The sequence below is a fragment of the Anopheles marshallii genome, chromosome 2 (genome assembly GCF_943734725.1).
Source record: "Anopheles marshallii chromosome 2, idAnoMarsDA_429_01, whole genome shotgun sequence".
NCBI lineage: Eukaryota > Metazoa > Arthropoda > Insecta > Diptera > Culicidae > Anopheles > Anopheles marshallii.
In genome coordinates this window covers 5,746,570-5,770,097 of record NC_071326.1, presented here as the reverse complement: position 1 = coordinate 5,770,097, position 23,528 = coordinate 5,746,570, and the positions used below count along the sequence as shown (strand labels likewise).

Below are 23,528 nucleotides of genomic sequence, written 5' to 3'. Positions count from 1 at the left end.
GTATTACTACGCAATAGTACGGTTGTTGATAGGAAGATAATACAAAAGAGCAAGGGTTATTGATCTTGCATTGAACGTGCAAACAATCCTTCGTTTTAATGGGTTGAGCTTATCAGAGGTAATTTTTGTTTGCCGTTCGCTTGACTAATTTTAAGCCAAGAAATTGTTTATTATTTTCAGTAAGCCTATTGTTACACTTTGTAATTGAAACCGATTGAAAACAAAACATGCTTTTGGTCAACCACAAATAAATCAATCTAAATAAGTTAAATTTTCGCTTGATAAATTAAAATTTCCCGACGATGTCATCTATTTTTCGGTAATTATACAAAGTTTTTCTTTAAAAATAAAGCAATATTTAACAAATCATAACTTTTAATATGCAACAAAGCATCGTTGTACTTAGCTACAAAAAAAAAAAAAAAAACATTTATAGAACTCGTTAGAACCACGAAAATCGTTATCATGGAACAGGATTGTTTATAGTGTTAATTCTTTGTTATGGAAAAATAACACAAAACCAATTACACTGCACTGGGCTACGGGTGTTTAAAACTACTGTAAACAACCATTGGTCAAACATTTAACTGTACAGCAAGTTTTGCTTTAGCAACATTTGCCGCATAACCTTCAAGCAGTGATCCTCGAACGCTTGGTCGCAAATTCTAAGTGTTCGTATGTGTGTGTGGCACGTTTTAAAGTGACTTAAAAGCGATTTTATCATAATAATTGAGTTATTAGAACAAGAAACAAGTGTTTTTAGTTCAAATTTGACGGTTTCGATATAAATACTTATAAAAGTGTGTGATTGTCTGTGTGATAACAATTGAAAAAATAATCTCGTTTTTGACCTAATTTTCGTTAAAGTTGAAAACCGCACTTTAGTGTTCCAACAACTGAAAAAAGACCCATATTGTGCATTATGAGTGAACCGGAAGAGTGCGGTAAGCAAAGAGAATTTAATTGGAATAAACCACCCGCTTACGAATTTGTCCCATAGTGCGTTTGCTTCACCAGACTACATAGTATCAAATGCGAAATCTTGCCTTAACGCGAATGATCTCAACCGTTCTCACCTTTCAGACCGGCCACACACACATACAGCCAGGGAGGCACATTTGTTTGGGGAAGCTCGAAAAAAAAAATTGTCCCAACCCACCGAATGCGATTATTATGCTCACTTTAAGCTTTTTTTATCATTGCCCAACCGGTCGGTTCCAACCATCCGGGAGCGCGAGTACACGTAGCGAACGTGCGGTTGTGTGTCGTATCCCTTTCGGATTGGATCCAAACGCACAACCACACAAACGCGTAAGGGCAGGTGTGCGCGCGATAGATCCTCACAGGCTTCGCAGCACACGACGCAGCATATCGCGTCACTTCACGTCCGTCGGCTCGGTTTGGCGGGAGCGCAACCGTTTCCTCAGGGGTTTGCGTTTTTTTTTTTTGGCTGCTGTTCGGCTGCCGAATTAGTTCGTTAAATAACATCGCGCTGATAAGCGGCGCGTAAGTGCGATCTCGCTCGAGATCCCGGACAGTTCGTAGTGGTCAACCGATAAGCACCCCCGGCTTAGTAGGTGAATCGAGCAAGGTGATTTGTTTGATTTTGTGACGTGCTAGTGTAGCCAACATACACGACTGGACAGGAGTTGCGGCGGCACAGTACACGCCAGATGTAGTGCACAAATGGATTGCATCGGATCCGATACCGAGATGATGGGTAAGGCAGGAAACCGTGCGAGCGTGTGTCCGCTGAGATTGTTCCCCAATTTACGTCACGCTCGATCGAGCTTCTTGTGGGCCGACCCGGTTTATTCGGTAGCCTGCACCCACCAGATCGCTGGCGGCGGCAAACAAAACAAACAAATGAAAAAAAACCAGCCCCGCACACGCACAAACACTCGCCCAATCTCGTTTCATAACTCACTGCGGCACACACAACCGGCCGCGATCCCCCAGCTTCACGCATCCAGCGCGACCCGCGGCGTGCGGCGTGCGGCGTGTGAGCGAGATCGCAAACCATCCAGCTCCGTTTTGTGGCCGTGGCCGTGACCGTGATCGTGATATTGAACGCTGGCGCAGGGGCGGTGGTTTGTTGTTGTCGGATCGGTACTTCCTTTCTTTCCTGCGTCCCCATCAAACCATCGGGCGCTCGCCCGGTATCAGCAGCTCGGTTGTTCGCGCGCTCGTTTGTTGCGCCCCGGGACCGGCCGGTTCGACCGTTTTGTCGCTTTATTAAGCGCATTGATTGACAATTAGTCGGTGTGAGGGAGTGAGTTGGAGCGAGAGAGAGAGAGAGAGAGAGTGAGATCACAAAGCACGCGAACGCTTTTCGTAACGCCGGGCAACTTGGATCTCGGCTGGTTGTTCATCACCGCGTTGCTATTGAAAGTGAAAGAGGTGTGAGATAATGGCCGGGAAAGCAAGGCGAGAACGCGCTCACCTGATGATGGTGCGGATGGATGGATTATCCGCGCTGAACGCAATGTCTCAACCCTTCCCCACCGGGCTTAAGGCACACGAAATCATTCCGAAGCGCTGCCAAGGTTGCGACAAAAAGACTTGCAACTCTTATCACGCGATAAGCGGTATGGCAGGTGAAAATTGGACGCTTGAAGCGAAATGTGTGCGAATTATCTGCCGTGTAGCCTGCCCAAAACGAAAACACTACACGATAACGAATCGCAATGAAGGACGTGCAAAGGACGGCATGTGCATACGCTGATAGTGTTATCGCATCGATCTGCCCCAATATTGGCTGGGTTATTGTCTCCGTTGCTGTGGGATTTGAATTGCCCGGTTTGGAGTTTTATGACGAACATTCCGTGACTTGCCGATTGTGAGCAAATGGAAAGTACAATAATGTTTTAAAGCTTTCAGACCTCCGCCCCGTATATGCGCACATCGACGCTTATCTGACGACTGTATCGCCTGATTGGGTTGAGATTATTTGGTACGGCGTCATTTAAAACTGTTTGTCAACAATTTGGATTATCTGGTGCTCACTGGGGGGTTCTGTGCTAGTTAGTTCCGGTTTCGACAATTACTTTACGTGGCACATCTTACGAATGATATCATTCCGTTCTCCCGTTCGCAACTGACCTTGACCTTGAAGCTTATTCACATGCCATCACATGGTCACCCGAACGGCGGGGCATATTGTTACGTCACTCAGAACACCCACCACGGTCGAGTTTTCATCATTCGTTCGTTCTCCTTTTCCTTTTCGCAGACATCTCCAGCACGTACGATCGCACCATGTCGGTCACGATAGTGCTGTTCTACACGTTCGTCACGCTGTTTATGTTTCTGTCCTACAACCCGAAGCCGAAGAAAATCATCGAATCGATCCGCAGCTTCCTGCTGCATCTGCTCCACCAGCACAACGGCGATGAGGGCGGCGGTCTGCCCACGCCGACGTCGGCTTGCGCCGGCCCGCCCGGCTCGGACGAGTGTCTGCCGAAGGTGAAATCGATCTGGGACATACCGGGACCGAGGCGTTTGCCCTTGATCGGTACCAAATGGCGATACTTTCTCGGTCGGCAACGGTACGCCAAGGTGCACGAAACGTTCGTGGAGATGCATCGGCGCTACGGTCCAATCATGCTCGACGTTGACACGGTCCCGATCGTGAATCTGTTCGATCGTGCCGACATGGAGAAGGTGCTGAAGTACCCGAGCCGCTATCCCTTCCGGCCGCCGACGGAAATTATCGAGGTGTATCGCAGCAGCCGACCGGACCGGTTCGGGGTGACCAATCTGATTAATGCGTAAGAATGTTTGTCCTCGCTGTGTTTGTTTGAAGCCCCCGCTAACGCTTGGTCTTGCAGGCAGGGTGAAAAGTGGCACGAACTGCGCTTGAAGCTGACCACGGGAATTACCTCCCGACGCATCCTGCAATCCTTCATACCATCCGTCAATGAGATATGTGATGACTTTGTGGAGTTGGTGCGCCATCAGCGGGCAGAGGACGGAACGATCCGGAACTTCCAGGACATAGCCAACTCCGTTGGGCTGGAGAGTAAGTTGAGTGTGTGTGTTTGGGTGTCGTCTGTCACTCAACGCTAACGTTCTGTTTTCCTTGCAACTCATTGCAGTTATCTGCTGCCTGGTGTTGGGACGGCGAATGGGCTACTTGACGACAAATAGACAGAACGAAAAATTTATGCGACTTGCCGAAGCCGTCAAGGAGTCGTTCGTTTACATCGGCGAGAGCTACTACGGGTTTAAGCTGTGGAAGTACGTCCCGACGCGACTCTACCGTAACTTTGTCCGCTGTGAAGAAATCATCTACGAGTAAGTTTGGAGAAGACTCTCGCGGCTAATGCGGATGAACTCTAATCGAATACTCACCAAATGCTTTTCAGTACCATCGCAGAGATTGTGTACGAGGCGCTCGAGGAAGAACAGCTCAACTGTCCCGACAACGACGTGAAGCACATCTTCATCAGCATTCTCCAGACGGAAGGACTGGATACGAAGGAGAAGATATCCGGCATCATCGACCTCATTACCAGTGCCATAGAAACGGTGTGTATTGCGGGATGTTTTCGGTGAAGAAGAGCTTCCCAGCAGAGACTCAAACTGTTCTTTGCTCTCATGCAGCTTTCCAACACACTCTCCTTTTTGCTGCACAATCTCAGCCAGTCGCTCCAGCATCAGCGTGAGATTGCGCAAGAGTTTAGCCACTGTGTGCAGCACATCACCAACGATGATCTTGTGAACGCTCGCTTCACCAAGGCATGTATCCAGGAGTCGTACCGCCTGTCGCCAACAACGCCCTGCTTGGCGCGAATTCTCGAGGAAGACTTCCAGCTGTCCGGCTATCATCTGCAGGCGGGAGTAAGCATGAGTATTGACCGGGTTGATTTCAATGCATTAACGTAATCAAATGTCCTACCTTAAAGACGCTCGTGCTGTGCCATACGCGTGTTGCCTGTCAAAGTGAGGACAACTTCCATCATGCAGATCGCTTCCTGCCGGACCGTTGGCTCGAGCAGCGGGATGAAAACCACAACGTCGTGTACAAGCGGCAGGAACCGGGTGCATCGATTGTCCTGCCCTTTGGCATCGGTCGCCGTATGTGTCCCGGGCAGAAGGTGATCGACATCGAGCTGACCCTGCTGGTGGCAAAGGTAAACCTAAACGCCTCACCCGAAGCAATGCATAATCCAGCGGCTTTGCGCATATTTCTTTTAGATATTCCAAAACTTCGAGATCGATTATCGCAGTCCCCTCGATACACAGTTCCAGTTCCTGTTGGCACCACGCACACCGATAGAGATTAGGTTCCGGGATCGAACGTAAACGTCCGACAGCGTTTTGCGGAAGTGTACGTGCAGCCCAGCAACGAAACTTCACAAGCACCGCAACCGGAACACACATAATACATTCGCTACTACCTCGTACACAAGTTCGGTACTATACGCAGAGGGTGAGCGTCTAGGCGCATTGCCTTGATAGAAGGAAACCTCGGGAAGGGCCCTGTAGGAGGGTTCGTCATACGTTCGATTAGAATCATATTGATTAGATCGCAGTGCGATATGAACTACCTTCAATAGAACTGATATCATATGAATTCCGTTTCCTAGAATAGAGAGTGGTAGCAACAGGTGAACAGCATATCTGAACACACACTGTGAAAGACTAACTATAGAGACTGTAGCTATATACTATATCGTTCATCGCTTAGCAGGAGCAACACAGAAGCTCCATTATTTGCATAGTAAAGCGCTCCTGTTTGCCTGGCGAACAGGAGCTCGCTTTACCGTAGTTCGTTAGTGTACCGACAGTAGAATAGGTACAGTGCGGATCGCTCTTTTTTTCGCGACCGAAGATGCATTATTTATTACGTATATACAGCTCCGGATGTACAAATTTACCAGTTATTTAAACAATATATAAACTGATACCTTACTGCACACTGTCTAAGCGCGACTGAATCGATGGATTTGATGACGAAACAAGTAACGGTGATAAGTAGATAAGTAAACTAGCAGATGGTGTATAACAACCAAACAAACCTATGTGATGTTGAATACTATGTTCAGGAAAGATCACAACGAACATATATAGCTTGAAGTCTATCGTTTTCTGGTGTATTTCAATAAATTCCATTACAAATATGCAATCGTGTGTGTGGTTGTGTGTATATTGAGTATTTCGTTTAGTCTGATAGAGCTCGAAATATGCTCATTACCCTCGGTAGCACTACTCAATTAGCACTGGCACCAAGTCGTGTGTAGTAGACAAAGCGTCCTTAAGCGGATATGAAAATCATCGTTTACGATTATGAGTGCCGTGTGTGATTTGCCGCAAATGTAGCAATTGACTAGTCTAGAACATACATTTCATTCTTCAAATTTCACTCGTACTACGGTTGGACTGGGGATGGTATTATTCGACTACCTTTTAACTACGTACTGCCCGTTGAAACCAAACCTATCAGGAATCGTAAGCACTCAATAAAGTAAGTAATATTTGAAACGAAATATGATTTTGTAACATCTGCGTGCTGAAGATGACTGCAATCAAAGTGCGCACACTACTAATACCTAAACCGAAGTTAGAAAAACATATGTACACATAAATAAATCCTGTTTGTTTTTTGTCTAAACATTACTGGAATATTGTCACAACCACAGCAAAATCTTTCTACGCTTTTGTTTTCTAGCATTGCTTCACCTGTCGTTCAAGTCATTGGTTGCTTGTCACGCAAGCAATGTATGCTCACTGCAAGATCAAACTGGAATTAGATAAATTATTACAACGTACTCATACATACGTCAGAATTAACAGTTGAAAAGTTGCGAGCCATTCCTTTGTCCTATTTAACATTCCTATACGGTAGCGCTGATGTGAAATCATGTTCTAATGGCGAAAAGATTATGCGTATGAATGCGTACAGCATTGTCTAAACTAAATAAATCCTTCATATTTCTACAACAAAACTCACCCACGTAGAATGGTTCACACCGGTATGCTAAAAAACAATAATACATTTGTCAACAAAAATACCTTCTTATAGAGAAAATTATAACTCTGCACGTTGATGCACATTGATCGTTGAGCTCTATCCTGTGTTTAGTTAGGTGGGCACCATTATAAGTTTACTTTTGATTTTAAAATAACAACCAACTGACAACTGTCAATTGTTCGACCATCAAGCGACTAGTATCGTATTGCACGTGTAAAGCGAGTGGTTGTGCTGTTGTGCGTTTAGTGCAAGCTTTGATATATCTGCAACGGATGTAATCTTTTTACGCGACAACACCAGCAACGGTCGATTTAATGAAATCTGTTGTGTTCCTTCATGTGATGACTTGCCGGCTGTTAAATTGGTAATCGTCGTATCTATTTTACTGTGTGATACTCTTTTGAAACGACACGGTTGAGAGTATCACGACTAAAAGCCTCATTTCCATTGCTGCCAAATTCTTGCTACATGTCCTGCATGTGTGACCGGTCTTCCTAATAGTACTTTCTGGCCGTCGTCGGTCGGGCAATGCCGGATGTGCGTGGTCTTGCCGTTTTTGCGCGTATTGGTTCAGCCACCGAATCCGTATTGTAGCTAAGATACACGTGCGACAGATCTACCAGATCCGTCTCTTTGGTATTGACCTTTGGTTCCGGGATGTTTTTGCGCATGTTATTGCCAGTGTACGCAACACACTTTAGCTGCCACTCGCCAATATCCTCATTCCAGTGGGTGAATTTCTCGATCATGTTCTGTAGTAAAGTCAGAATAGAATCTCATTAGTTACCGTGGCATTTAGCATGACTTACAGATATGGTTTTACAGACCTGATACTCTTTTGGAATGTACGAGTTAATTACCAACTCGCAAAGCGCCAGTTCGCGCGATAAACTACGAATGTTCTCGTAAATGCCTTCCTTTTCCCGCTGCTGTTCCTGCTGCTGATCGGCCAGCTCCGATTTAATGCTCATCAGCATGGACATAACGCGCTGCAATTTCTTGGTTTTGCCCACACATTCTTCCTGCAGTGAGCTGTACCGTTCCTCAATGTCGATGCGTTCGGCCTCGATTTTCTGCAAGTTTTCCTTCAATTCGCGCTCCGTTTTGGTGCGCTGTTCGAGTTCGGTGATCGAATTTTCCAACAAAAACTCCTGCTCCTTCGCTTTTTCTAGCAGGTTTTCGCCACCAACGAGAATTTTGTTCTCCAGAGATGAGAGTTTCGCTCGCAGTTGATCTTGCTCCGATCTGCAAATAACAAAAAAAAAGTAAATAACACTTATCTTCTCTTCACCCACATCAAAATTACCATTAACTTACTTTGCTTTCTTCAGTTCCTGCTGATTCTCCATTGCTTTCTTCTCCAGCAGCTCCTTCTCGGCGTCACTCTTTTCCTTACGCTCGCGCGCCTTCTCCTTGCGACGCTTTTCCTTGCGCTCCAAACGTTCCCGCTCGCGATCTTCGTCCGGATCGCACTCTTCCTCTACAGCGTCCTCTTCATTCTCTTCCTCACCTTCACCATCATCTTCCTCCTCCTCCTCGCCACTTTCAATTCCCTGTTGAAAGATGCCTTCCTCTAGCTGACGCTTCAGTTCCTCGATTTCCTCCTGGAAGTGGCGCAGCAGGGCATCCTTCGGTTCCTCGTTAATGTGGGCCAGGTTCTGGATGCTCTTCGCTCGGCATGCGTACCGCAGCGTCGAGATTGTCTCAACATAGTTCGAATCGGCCGGGCTTATGCTGGCGCACATTACCGTCTTGCTGTTGCCACCGAGCGAATCCTGCAGCAGTCGCGTCAGCTTCGAGTTACGGTACGGAATATGAGTGCTTTTACCATCAACAAGCGCACTAATCACGTTTCCCAGCACGGACAGCGAGAGATTGATCTTGGTCGCCTCCTTCAGCCGCAAACCCGACGACTGAGTCTTACTCTGCCGTTCCGAACCGGCCAGATCGACCAACTGCAACTTGCCCATGCGCACATACTGTCGGCCGGCTTCATCCGTCTCGCTCGATTCGATCGTTATCGAGAAGATTGCGTGCGAGCGTGATGATTCCGAGTTCATCTTCGTCGCCCCGACGACACGGTTCTTGTTGCCCAGCTTCATGATGTTGTCCAGATCGTCCGCATTGTGCACGACGTACCCGCTTAGATCCTTCACAAACACACCGATATCGGCACGCTCCTTCACCTCCAGGCTCTTGTTCAGTTCCTTCCCGAGCAGATCGCGCACCTCCTCATTGTAGATCTCCATGTAGCTGACGCGCACGAGAAACTTTTGGTTCTCCTTGCCGCGCGCAATATGTCCGAAGATGTGCGCGAACGTGTTCGGGATGATGCCTTTCGTTTGGGGGGATTCGGCATTGCCCGACATCGTGTACGTTTTGCCGGTACCGGTCTGTCCGTACGCCAATATGGTGCCATTGTATCCTTCCAGCACCTTATCCACGATCGGACGGGCGGTGTCAACGTAGAGATCGATCTAAAAATACAAGATGATGCATGGGTTAGTTTAGTTCTTTCACAACTTTCAAAGCAGCTCAACGCTCTGTAGGACACAGAAGGAACACTGGCACACATTTCGTAACACATGTTCGTTACGAGCGGACACAATTTCCTCACACATCTCTTTGCAACTCTCTCGATTTGGGTACAGTTCGGACGAGCTCATAAGGCGCATGCTACAAATTAAATCAATTAATTTTCTTCCAAAACGTACGCCATTGTTTAAACGGGGCCCGCGGTGATCGTACCGGCCAACGCAAACGTTCCGATCCCGACCTTAAAACATACCCACGGAGCATTACTGATTCTTTTCAATGAAGTGCGCTAATTAAATCAATTATCGCATCCCACTCCTTACGCCGCGTGGCAGCATTGGGTAAACAGTTTTCGACTGAGCTCGTCGTTTGCGGTTGTACGCGATGAATTGTAGGTTAACGGGCATGTTCTTCCGCACAGAATGACAATCTAGCCCTAGGCGCAGACGACACGGTGATCGATGACGATGACCCACACCATATGGAGTAATAGAGCGTATCGAAAGCAGTATGTTAGTGTGTCACTAGTGTTGGGCCAGCCTGACAGATATCGATCACTTCCATGGACAGTGATTAGAATATTTTAAATTACCTTTTTCCCGAACAATGTTCTATTCCTACCAGATTTACGGTATGATCGCAATGTGTCTGGGCAGACAAATTACAATAGATTGCAGCACCAAGAAGTATCTCGTCATAGTGGTAATGGTGCTATTGGAATGTCATTTTCTGTGCACAGCGGATTCGACCCACCGTAATGACCCTTTTGTTACATCCCTTCCGTCGGCGACGTCTGTTGAATGCCATCAACATTCAAATTAGCACAAATAGGCTGACGGCACACAGCCGCTGCTAACACAAAGACAATAGATCGAAGATCGACAAGTGTCTGCGAGACTCATCTACATAATTAACCCTTTTTTCCCATAGCTGGAGCACTGTAATATCTCGTATAGCTTCAAAAGTAAACAAGCAAGTAGTTAGTTAAATACCAACATGAAAAAGACAAAACTATAATTTTGAAATAAATTTACAATTTTGTTTAAACAATTTGTCGATAGAAAAATAGCCCATCTGCCCATGAAGGGTTACCACCCGCGTGTTCACTGCGAAGCTTTCGAACAAACTCAAGCACGGTTTAAACACACCGACAAGTAGGCGTAAAAGTGCGGCGCTCACGTTGAAATACTTCATGTTACCTATACAACCACCAACACACGTACGCACACTTCCAATGTTCGCATGCAGCAAGCATTCGCCCAGCATAAGCTGTGCTGTGCGGTGGGACCGAACTTAACGTGTGCGTTCAATGCTAAAGCACAAACACACACGCACACCAAAACATCAAGCATAAAGCGGGCCTGGAAGATGCCGTTTCGGACCCGCTCGTGCTTGTTGGTGAGGATTTTAGTTTTGAGCGCGCTTTCCCCCAAACCGGACGTTGTGCAGGTTCTTGCTGTTCGTTGCCGCAGTGCCTTCTTCTCGACGCAACTGTTATTTGGTGCGGTGTAGTAATATTTGAATTCGTCATTACTGATATCGTTACTAACCAGTAACGCAACTGTAACGCGTCCACGTGTTTGACGAACCAGATTTACAGAAACGTGACAGAGGGGCTCTGGTGCTCCGATCCATCTCAGTCGAATTTGATCGTGAATTTGGTGAAAAAACTAAACAGGTTAGAGGCCTCCTAATGCAACATTTCGTTTAAAATTCCAACCGTCCTCGGTGAATGAGATCTGTCCGATAGTCTTTGCTTAGCCTTCGCTGCCGTTCCAACCACTACAACCATTGGCCTAAAATAATAGCTTCATCGTCGCGTTGCATCGTGCGTTAGACGTGTGTGCCGTTCTTCGGTGTGCTACAAATTGAATTGGGCGCGGCCCTTCAACTGACATGCCACCGAAACATAATTTCTCGCGCTGCCACTGGGTGAGGGTAACGGGCCAACAATAGCTATAGTGCAGAACTATCCTAGAGTGGATCACCCTGTAGCAAGTGTGAATGATTTGGTGGTACTGGAGACATTCTTCCGAATCGGACATTAACGGTATAAAAATTCCCATCTCCGTACCGGATCGAACTGGTTGATCGAAGCTTCGGCACTGGCGGACTTTGTCTCTGGCAGTAGTGTCTACAAAAAAAAATGTTCAACCTGGCATTTCATGTCGACCGCAAAATAGCGTGCGTGAGAGCGTACGTGCGTATTGCATTGACGTGATACGGAAAGCAAATGGAGAACCTTCACGACAAATCACAACGAAAAGAGAAATAAAGCAATGTTTGTTGGTTTGTGATGACGAAAAAAACAACCCAAGAAGCACTGGAAACAAAACATTTGCCTTTGCCGTTTTGGCGGAAGAACTGGGTGTGTTCGATAACGCCTAGAAACATGCGGTTCGTGTCAACACCGTTGCCATGCGTTACGGGTTTTGTTCTATGCTACGAGTTTTGCGACTTGCTTCGGAGATGATAACGTTATTCGAATATTAATTTCTACATGTCACACTACTTACGGGTGTGTCTTTGACGCTCGGACCCAGTTCGGTGGGTTTGACACATCGTGGAATAATTATGTTGGTGATCGCGGGCTAGATCGCGGCAAACAGATTCGATTGGTGTTGGAATGTTGGGATTCCAGTTTTGTTTTCTTTCGAAAGATCTCTTGAACCTCTAAAAAAACTATCAGTAGATTGGTGTGATGAAACATATTGCCTTCTTGCCTGTGCACAAGGAAGACTCGAAAGGAAAAAAATGAAGAACCGAATGTTGTCTGGGAAATATAAATAGTCCAAACTTACTTCGGACATGTCCAAAGCGAACTCGAACCGGTATCCAACAGGCGTTCCTTCAACCGGTTTTGCCAATTTTGTGACCATCGTCGCGATCTTTATGCTACATGGGTATTCATAATGGGAAGCTTCTTATAACGCAAGTGAAAAGCAATATCCATTCCTCAGAATATGTTGCGAAATCACGAAATTAATGACTGAATATTCAAAATTAGACCACAATTAACAGGCTGGAAAACATTCTTCCTGAGAGGGTATAAGACGCAGTTTTAAGAAAAAAAAACAACCTTATCTTATTCGAGAACAGAACGAAATTAACGGTTAGGGGTGCAACCAGAGGCGGATCTACCAAAGAGCCGACTATGCGGTCCCGAGCTTCAAGGGCACCAAGGTTATCTGAAGAATGTGGCCGTTGATACAGCAGGCAGTTTTGAAGTCATTGCAAGACAACCAGTCCAGTCGTTTAAAAAAAAACACTAGTGATGGGTTGCCTCCAGTATCATTCGTATTAGGACCTCCAAGGGGCCTTATTCCGCCCCTAGGTCGAGATTTCCTTCAAGTAGATGTTAAAAGTGAAAGTACACCTACAATGAGATAATTCACAACCAGCTGCTATTTCAGACCCTCAAAGGCACTAAAAGCAAACTCTCCACGTGATCGTAGACATTCTAACAAACCACTAAGCTTCCAGCAAAATCCCACAAACCTAGGCCACATTGCACCGCACTAAATCACGGAAAAAAATCAATATCCAACAGCCGGAACGGGGAAAAGCGGGATAGAGCAAACATGCCATCAAGCGGGCAGCAATTTCAAGTTGTACAAATTGCAAGTGTCCACAATTGACGAGCGCGGAAGAATAAAAATTCTCCTCTTTCCGATTTTTTACTGAATGTTCTAACTTCTTGGGAGTTGATGCATGTTGATGAACACAGTTGCATAAGGCAAAATCATCACCAGCACCAAAGTAATATTCTTGAGTTCTAGGACAAGTTTTATGTTCCGTTGAAGACACTGCTTGTCTGGAACACAACGTGTCCGTCTGTCAACGAACTCTTATGTTGTCCCTTCCATTTTCGAACATTTGGTGTTGTTTACAATCAATGGTACAAAAAGAAGCCTGGAACAGTGTTGGCTGGTGCTGGTGCCTTAGCAGTTTGCTGTTAACTGCTTTGTTTTGTTTACTGGAGGTCTTTTGGGTGGAATTACTTACACACTCTAATGGTGTGCACATATTTGTTTACCATCTGCGGAGGCTCATTGTTAACAACCGCACCTTCCTTTGGAGCGAGGCACTAGGTGACAGGCATATAAGAAGATACGGAGAGTAATCTATAACTTATGTACAAAATTATTTTAAATCGTTGCTTTGGAGAGTTAGAGAGTAAACTTTGAACTCTGGTTATATCGAGAAAACAACCAATTCTGCCGTACCCGATTTGCCTTTGTCCTACCCTAGCAGAAAGGGAGTTGTGCCCTACCCTTTCCCCTTCTACTGAGGCAATTTTCCGTTTCCTGCACGTCACTATGAAACGTTTCAAAAGGCGTTCCGCAGAGAGGAAATTTCTATCGCACTTGTTCCACGAACAAACATAGCGACGATTACCTTTGCTTGCTCGAAACAATTCCAAACACGGGACAGTACCACTTCGTTGGTTCCTCGGGCGCACCGTGACCCAATTGTGTTGCCGCTTCAGTGACACGCAAGTGAGGGACCCATTCTAGATATCGTCTTATTACGACCCCCTCGAGCGTACGTTCTAAGGGTGTTCGTTAAGAAAACACCTGTGCAGACCGAAGGCACGTCGGAAGTCGCAGGTGAACGTACGATGGTGCAACTGGCCAGGTTGCAGTCCTTTCCGACCGTCGATTACATGATTGTCCGCGAAGAGTCGCGTGGAATCTAATGCCAGCCACCACTTCTAGCGGTGAGTGTTTGAAAGCAACAGGTACAGAACCGGTTTCTTGGCGACAAATGGTTGACTGTCGCACGGAATCAATGCAATCAATGATTAATTTTACACTTGGGTCAGGTTCACCCCGTGAGCGGATAGGTTAAGCAGACATCAAAAGAGTGCCTGTTAAGCCTTTACGCAAAGGAAAAGACGTTAGAAATCGTCTTAAATAATTGTTCCTGTTTTCCGCACGGTAGCAACGTGTGATCATGCAAACATCACCACATCACCAACGTGCGAATCGGTATCAATCATCAGATATGGAAAGACAGGAAAAAGTGACAGTAGTATGTAGGCTCTCTCTTCCTATTGAAGCGTGGAACCTTCCTGTGAGTGAAAGTGTTTTAGTGGCTACAATCTTGGAAGCGGGATACATGGAGCCGTCTTGGACATAGGTGGCATACTACCAATTTGCAGTCACTGATCATTCAACGAGGTTTCTACACTTATGGAAACTTATTATTTGCTATATTCAGTGCAAAATATTTATATAACGATTGGATAGGAACGAGTGCCTCTCAGCGAAGATCAATCTGTCGAACCTGACACGTACTGTGCCATATCCCAGAATATGTCTCCTTTCATAACTGTTGGCGACTGTTTTTGGGCAAAAATGTGACTCAGAAGCGGACAGCCAGCCAGACAAACCGCTTCAATCTAGTGGTATCACGATCGAGCCAAATATGATCAGCGATACAAATGTGAGACATAAAGAAGAGAACGATAACGCTCACCAAAGTCAGCAACCAAACGGCGCAAACACTCTCGGACGTCCAAAACCGGTTAGATTTCGTTGTGCTAAAGAGAAGAGACTTCTAAATTCAGTAGGACGGGGATCAATTATCAAATCCATACAGGACGCCAGTTCCTTTGCATTTCTTCATCCACACGCAACAAATTCTTTAGTCTTATTCGTCCGAATTCTTTCGGACATGAGCATTTACTAGCTATGGTCATAAATCACCATCTGCGGCTTCCCGGTTGTCCACCCGATACATCTGTAGCAAAGATTGTAAATGCGCGGGAAAGTTTTCCCACCCAAATGCTCATGTGCTCATGGCTCACGATACGCTGGACGAATCACAGACGAAATATTCCACTTCCTTATCTGCTCAATCAGGTTCAAGCAACACCGAAATTACTGCACGGAGTTTCCGCAAGTGGTCGACTGCCAGGTAAAAACGCATGAAAGAACAACCAATCTCCCGCCCGAGGGAAACGGTTGTGGCACGATTTAAAACCCAAAACGTGGCTCTTTAAATCCATGACCCTTTTACGGGAACCCCCCGATTAGGGGTGGTTTGGGGTAGCAATTCCAAACCTCCAGCTCTTTCACTCTCTTACTCACACAAATACAGACAAACGAGCGCTCGGTTTTTTATGCTTTGCTCTTCAGTTGTTTCTTAGCATGGTCGCTGGACCCAAGCTGGTTTGGCGGGTTTTTTTCTTTTTGCTGGTGGCGCAAAATTATGCTGCATGGTGTGACTTTCATTTCATTATGCTCCATGTTCCGGGGATAGCTTTTATTTTTCCCTCCACCATCGGAACCTCGCGTGCGTTGGTTTTGTTGTGCGTCCGCTGATGGTCAGCGGTGGTAGTCAACCCCACGACACGGCGCCGTTGTAGTTGTAGTACATTCGTCTGTCTGAATGTTGGCTGCGGTAGTGTTTGTATTTGATGTCCATCACGCGGTTTGGTAAACCAGAAAAGCAGTATTTATTTTGATACGTATTTTGTTTTGGTTCGCCGTTTCGCGTCCGAAGCAATGGCGCGGTTTGCTAGCGTGTTGACACGCAACGCCACATGTCGGTAGAATATGACTCAGTACACCGTTCCGGACAGGAGTGATTGCACGTAACACTGGGAGAGTCTGTTCTTTATAGAAAAAATAAACGAAAATTTAATGCATAACACCGGGTCAGTTGGATGAGATGAATTATTTAATCATCTATAGTGTATGCTCCACCATCCAGAGCTGTTTTCCCTTGCGTGAAAAGGGAGCATTGCTATTATTTATTCATTCTCACATGAAGTCATCTTGCTGTTGCGCTTCCATCAAATCCGTACAAATAAACAATCGCACCCCAAGATTGTGCCACATTGTTCCTTGCCTTATTCCAATGGACGAGAGTTCCCATAACTATTACATCCATTCGATTGTGCTGTCATGGAGGCTAGCATCGCCACCGTATGCCAGCATCAGCATTGGGAGGATCCAATGTGTTGCCGTATCCATCAACTTCCAAACATCGAGTCTGTGCACCACGAGCTTTCACTTCCCGCAAGGAAGGGACGCATACGCGCATAGATCACCATCCCGTTTTAGTAGACCCTTTCTGTACAGCGGAAATATGCGTAAACATATGCAGGGTGTAAACATCAATATAAATCGGGGTATATGTTTGATCACAGCGAGAAAAAAAATTCCACAACTTGCGTGTCGGCAGTTGCATAAGACGATGATCTGGTGAACTGATTGCGTGTGCGCATCAGCGAAATGGAATGTGTTTGGTGTAAATATTTTTCTTAAATCACTCCCTTCACAGGAAAATGGGTAGAAAAAAAAAAACATTTACATCTCAACTCCAACGACGAAAGTTCCAAACCGGTGACGATCGTTAGAGGTTGATCATTAGGTCGATCATTACTACCGTAATGCGCAATGTGGTTATTTTTATTGCTTACGTCTTTTGCTCGCCGTTCAACTTTCTCTCACCAGTTTCCTGATGTTTCGAACCCAACATTACATCAAGGGATCGATCAATAAGAAAAAAAAACAAACGACACACCATCATCTTATGAGGCTATAACTGGTGGAATTCCGCATGACAAAGCAGGAACGCTTGTTGCTTTCGCTGCAGACGCTAATGCCGATGATGGGAGCATGTTCGCATATCTCCCGTTTACTTCCTCTGCGGGTGTGACAATAACAACAAGAGGTTCGAGCACTGCTAGCACTTGCGAGTGTTGGCACGGCGTCACACGTTCGCTTGTAATAAAGCGGCGATGCATCGCAACATCGCGATGCAACGCTAAAAAAAGTGAGGCCAACAAAACCAGTTTCAACGATCGTTGCTTTGCGAGCTGCGTTACACCGCGCAGAAAATGGACCGCACACTGTGGAGAGCAGAATGAGTGCTCTGTTTTTGCTTTTGGTCACGCGTCTCCATGCTCCACAATCGATCATTATCCGGAAATCAAAACATTCAATGCGGCCCATTAACCAGGGTACGGGGAACGAGTGCGCAGTTTTGACTTCCAACGATAGATCGGACACGGAACCAACAGCGATCGAAATATAGAAAAAGAAAACAACCCCTACAACCGCCGTTCGTCAAGCCCTTTTCTCCCAACCGGCAAGCGGAGCATAATGTTTGCCTGGTGTCATAAGATGTAGAAATTACATCTCTGCGGTGGCGGAAACATGCGGCATACAAATTAACCAATGCTCTGCTCCGATCGCCGATGTCGAAGAGAAAGTTCACGATTCCAAAGGGTGGACTAGACTTGTGAAACATTTAAATTATAGACCTTCGCGCCAACGTCGACCGGCGTGAACAACCATAAATACAGATATAGACCGCGAGGTTTGGGTGCAATTTACCAGCCGAACAAACGAATAATACAAGCAGATTTGAAAAGAAAATAACACATCATTTTTGTGTATTCATCTATTCACAAGTTTCTCATCACAATTATCGATATGCTGAAGCATTGGAAACTCAAGAATAGCGCAGCTTTCAATGGATGCGACGTACACCACTACAGCCATCTGTCGGCGGTAGTCGCGTGGCGTTGTATAACACGATCGTCACCTTCGGCTGAGTATGTATCGTCAATCGATTGCTATTCGCCGTTCAAACTACGCCCAGTGATCGAACCCATCGGAAGTCAGTCAGTCACTCGCAAGTGGTCGTAGACGCAGCGGGCATTAATCATATTCCAAAGGGAGTACTCGTGCTAGTGTCCTCTAAATTAAGTTGTCTAGAGTCGTGTCGTACTGCACAAACGTTGCGAAGTTGACAACCACACCCCAAACAAAGTACAAGGGCAAACGAGAATTACCATGGGCAATTCGAAACTTTCACGCAATCAACAGAAAGACGAAAGTCCAAAGGTGGAAGAGGGTGCAACGGAAGCTCCACCGACGAAATCTTCAAAAAACGGTAGGCTGCAACCGTCTGAATTGAATCACGCATCGTGCCTGAGGAAGTTAAAATTCATTACGTTAATTAAACTTCAGTTCTAACATGAGTCATCTACGTGTGTGTGTGTTTCTACATTGAATCTAACATTTGCTGATACTTGCAGTGATATAGCGCTGATTAAAGGGACAGTGTGAAGATTTATTGGCTACCATGAATATAGGTAGGGTATACCACCAGAACAGACCGTAGAGTACACCGGAAATGTAATCACCCACCAACACACTTGTTTCCTAGATTTTGTTTTTTACTTATCCACTTCATGATAATTTGTTTGAAGGCAAATGTAAACATAATTAATCCAATTTAACACTCTAACAATTGCAAAGATGTCTCCACATTGTACTACTGTTATATTGTCTTTGGCTCGGCGTATTCCACCTCTATGCGTTAGTGTCACCCTTTCGAGCAGCCGTTTAAACACAGCATTCCTAAGAGGCCAAGCCAGGCTGAAACCCTTTTCCTGCTTAAGACCACCAATTATTCAATTACCATTAATCTCCTACGCAACAAACTTCGCTGCAGCGTTGCTTCTCAACAATGTCTTAACACAGTCACGCTACGTTGGCGATTGAACACCACCCCCAAAAGAAATAGGAACCAAATTGAACAAAGGCGAAACACGAACAAAACAATAAAGATGTTCACAACAACAATGTTAACAACTCTACTCGTAAAATTATGCTTCGGAAAGTGCATCCTGTAACTGTAAGGGCACGATCGCACGACTTATCTGAAAAGTGATTAACGATTGATTCACGAGTTCAACACTATAAACATGTGTTTTTTTGTTGTTGTTTTGTTGCAAATCAATCAACATTTTCAGTAACGTTAAGCTAATTCGTTTCTATCTTGCTCTTTATCACAGAAATCTCACGTCTTACGATGGCGAGCGCAGAACATGGAGCGGATCAAGCCGATCGTGGCATGCGCAAGGAGTACTTCAACAGCAGCGGAGCGGGCAAGTTTTTGCCTCCGGTTTTGAAGCTGCTCGAGCTGGTAAGCACCAAGAACAACGGTCTTGGTCATCTCCTCAAATTGAAACGATTAAAACAGAAGCCTCAATAAGTTTGGTCAATAAGGTCAGGTTGTGTTATAATGTGACACTAAAAATCATGAGACAGCTTCAATTGAAACGACGCATATTCACATCGGTGGCAAGTGCGACGTAGGACCCAGAACAGGTCTGTGTGTGCGCCGTGGTTGGAGATGCAAAAAACGCACTGATGTGTTTTAGCGGAAGCGAGAACCTTCCGAGCGCCTTCGCACGTTATGCAACGCCACCAGGCAACAATCATCATCGCCGAAGCAGTACATCGTAACAACGGCAGCAACAGCACCACATCGCAATTAAATCACACTAACTCTTCGCTCTCCGCAAGCCTGCCAGCCTCACCGCCGGTTCCACCCAGCCACAAGGTGCAGATGAAAGATATCGATTGTCTTGAAAGAGTGAAACACAATCGACGCAATGACGCGACCGAGATGGCAAAAAAAAGACTCCACCACTGCTAGCTTCCAACTGCTTTTTTTCTCACGGGGCCCTTTGCTGCAACGGCTGCACGCTGCTGGTGATTGCCATCACTCATGCCGCTGGCATGAGTCAACGACGACAAATAGTTTCGCATACGCGGCGCTGGGCTAGCAGAAAGCACCCACAACAGCCCACATCCGCTGTCCCGCATTCCGTCACCTTAGCGGGCCAGATGCGAGATTGTACGACGATAATTAGTGTCGTTCTAGTGACGATATTCTTCCCTACAGCTTTGTTTTTAACTCGTTCTACCCGATGTTCCCAACCAGTCTCTTGACCCACCATGTAGCTCACATGTGCCATAAAAATTGTTCGCAAATTGCCCGATCGTCTCAGCAGCTTTTGTTACAGCGTCATTTGCTTCTCTGTAATTGCAGGCTGTCGCAATCGTTTGCATCGGACTGATCGATGATCCAGCCCACAATTCACGGCTTCGTGTGTTCATCTCATCGCGCACGGTGGCGCTGGCTTACGCCACCTTCGCCATGTTTTTGGTGTTCTCCGTGATCTATCTGTTCGGAAAGGTTATACGAGACAAGTATGTGTGGCGCCCGTGTGGTACCAGCGAGTGAGGTACACCAAATATTGATCATCCAACCATCTCATCTTGCAGCTTCCCGTGGAAACTGAGCTCACTTCTGAACTTGACCGGTTTCATCTTATACCTGGCGACAGCGGCCTGCATTCTGAGCGATTGGTCCGAGACGAAAAACCGCAACTATTGGCCCCCGAACACGCAAAGGTATGTCATGTTGCGTTCTCGCATGATGCACACTAATGTTTCCAACTTCCATTTTGCGCTAGAATGGATTTCCTATGCGGTGCTGGTTCGGTTGCAGTGGTTGGTGCGCTGTTCTACTTGATCGATCTGATTGTCACCGTGCGTCTAGGCATGAAGGGTGAAATTGAGTAAACAACACTCATGCAACAGCTTTTTTTAAAACATAATATCATATCTTAGGCTACACATTTTGTCGTAAAATTCTTCCATCCCTTAGATATTAAGCTTATAACGTTACATGTTATTTTCTTTGTTCGAAACTACCTGTATATATCGAGAAACGAGCTATGCAAGCCAAACTACCGTTTAGCCACATTTTCCGGTTGTGATTAGTGCTGGAAAATCGAACACAATCACCATTAGCTCGACCCAGTGACGAGACCGTCCAATCGAAACCCGTTTCCGTCCACGGAAATTGTCACTCAACAAAGTTTAACCTCCGTTAGCTTCATCACCTGCGAGAGCGTGCTATAAAATTCATTATCGATTCTCAGATCAATCGAACATTTTTTGGAGCTTACTATCCAAACATTTCTCTGCAGTTACTAAGAGAAATCACGAATCAATTTCAACAAGCAAATCCTAATCTCGTGCGAATCTTTTCTGACTCTCTCACCATCCGTATTACAATCATCAAATGGCATTTGAGATGTGTGAAGAACTAATCTACCAAATATTAGAGCGTAAGAAATCGTAATGGGTTTATCGAGACCCGTAAATACTGTTTACGTTTTCGAGAATCTTTATTTATGTTTAACTTCCACCACCATAGAATTCTAAGTTTCGTTTTTATTCGTAACCCATAAGCATCAAAATACTGCAAGCTTTTCCTTCTCAATCAGTAACTTTATCTGATAGAACAGAAGAACGGTGAGCAGCATGGACGACAGCGAGTGTTTTTCTCTTCAAAAGCCATACTTTAATTACTTTAAATAATACAATAAGATGGAAGTGAGTGTCCTCTTGTACAAATTAAGTTTTCAACATAATTTGATTAAAATAATACCCACTGTATTGTGCGTATGAAACATTTTTCTTGCTCGAATCAACATTGAAATTTCTAATAAATACATATTTGTGTCCCAATTGTTAATGAGCGGTGTATTGATACCATCCGAAACCAAAACAAGTGTGGCTCAGCAGCCATAATCAATAAAGATTTATCCGAAAATAAGGTCCACTCAAACCAGGTAGGTTTTAATTCACACCGGCGTGTTGTTAGTGATACTTAACAATTGTACTATAGACCTGCCAGGATCCAGATGGTTTCTCATGCAATTTGAATATCACCGAACGGTCAAACCTATAAATCGTCTAGATCGTCCACATGGACAGAGGAGATTCGGTAAGCCGAAATTCGCATCGCCTGATCGCATTGCTGCGTTCGCCAGAAACACCTGGATATGGCATTTGCAGCGTAAGGCACTTGGTTTATTTAGCAGACTTCTGCTGCAGACCCTGACCGCGAAGAGGTTGTAGTGCCTATTTACCACTCTCGAACAGTCAGTCTAACGTTTCGAACTGTGTTTGATTAAAACCCAGGCATTTTCCACTGACCTTCTTTGTGCCGAGCCATGTAAAGGACTGATAAATGTAATTTCGCAAAAAAAGGTTAACTCTTTTTTGTCTGTTGTGTAAGAATCATTTCATGTACTTTCAGCGTCACTACATCCGGTAAAATAAACATATTTCGACAAACACTCGGTTGTTGAATATTTTACCAGCAGTGCATGTCTTTTGACCTATTGCAAAGGTCATTTACAGCCCAATAATTCCAAATATCTGTACAAATAGAGACAGGTGGCACAGTCTCGATTTGCTTTCGACCTTGGAACAAACTTTTGCTCTCCTTGCATTCTAAGATGCCATCTGGTCAATAAACAAGGCAAAAATCGTCATGTAGCCATCTTAGCCATAGTAAAACGTAGTGAAAGCAATTAACAATACCCAAAGCATATTGGCAAATGGAACCTGCAGTCCGAAATGGGCATAACACACGAAAGAGAAAGGAAACGTAAGCCACGAAGAAGCAACGCAGGTGGACCAGTTCGGAGCCACTCAACCCATCATAATTGCAGCCGCATCTTACGATACACTGCCGCTGTGCTAGCCCGGTGTGGTGGGGTGAAACATTGAAACCAGTTGAATAACGCACCTGTGTCGAATCTTCGCCGAAAACGTTATCAAAGTAGTACACCTTGGGTGGTTCGCTGGAGTTTGCAGTTGGCTTTACGACCGTGATGCTTCGATTCGATTTGTCCACCTTGATCACGTTCTGGCAGTTAGAATCGAGCTCATTTTTGTCCATTGGCCGGACCCGTACGACGACTCGAACGTTTTCAATTTCACCTTCATTTTTGATCGCTTCCTCCTACGGTAGATAGACAGGGAAAGGGAAGCAGTGAGAGCATATCGGAACCACCAGACGGTTCGGAAACAGAGTGATGATGTCATGGCACCAAATTAACTACAAACCGGCATTTTGGTAATGTCTTGCGTCCCCGTCGTGAAGATCTTATACTAACAAGCACTGTGCACCGTTTTCACACTAGGAAACTGAACAAATTACTCATTGGTAACCCTCTTTCGGCAGCGGTCTTGAAAATTCGATTTTTCTATTTTGACAACAAAACATTTGCAGCGATTGTTGTTGACAGTTTCCCCTTGACAACTGATAGTTCGCACATTGAGATGCAGAGGACGCTGGTGCTGTCACAACAAACGCGTTCTGTGCTGGGACGGGCGGGAAA

The 23,528-nt window shown here is 45.4% G+C and overlaps 3 protein-coding genes across 3 annotated transcripts; 2 read left to right on the top strand and 1 right to left on the bottom strand.

Moving 5' to 3' along the window:
- Positions 1-1,686: 1,686 nt before the first annotated feature.
- On the top strand, positions 1,687-5,307 carry LOC128719724 (ecdysone 20-monooxygenase). Its single transcript, XM_053813354.1, has 8 exons — positions 1,687-1,720; positions 3,233-3,770; positions 3,831-4,021; positions 4,098-4,296; positions 4,368-4,530; positions 4,606-4,842; positions 4,908-5,135; positions 5,200-5,307. Exons 1-8 carry the CDS (start codon positions 1,687-1,689, stop codon positions 5,305-5,307), a joined length of 1,698 nt encoding a protein of 565 aa, XP_053669329.1.
- A 2,163-nt stretch (positions 5,308-7,470) lies between these two features.
- Positions 7,471-23,259, bottom strand: LOC128709666 (kinesin-like protein KIF3A). Its single transcript, XM_053804672.1, has 5 exons — positions 23,254-23,259; positions 22,934-23,149; positions 8,294-9,453; positions 7,804-8,221; positions 7,471-7,728 (listed from the first exon to the last, which is right to left on the bottom strand). The coding sequence occupies exons 1-5, from the start codon at positions 23,257-23,259 to the stop codon at positions 7,471-7,473; spliced, it is 2,058 nt and encodes a 685-aa protein (XP_053660647.1).
- Positions 18,325-20,910, top strand: LOC128719304 (uncharacterized). The gene is made up of 5 exons (XM_053812929.1): positions 18,325-18,424; positions 19,332-19,462; positions 20,375-20,535; positions 20,611-20,739; positions 20,802-20,910. Exons 1-5 carry the CDS (start codon positions 18,325-18,327, stop codon positions 20,908-20,910), a joined length of 630 nt encoding a protein of 209 aa, XP_053668904.1.
- Positions 23,260-23,528: the final 269 nt, after the last annotated feature.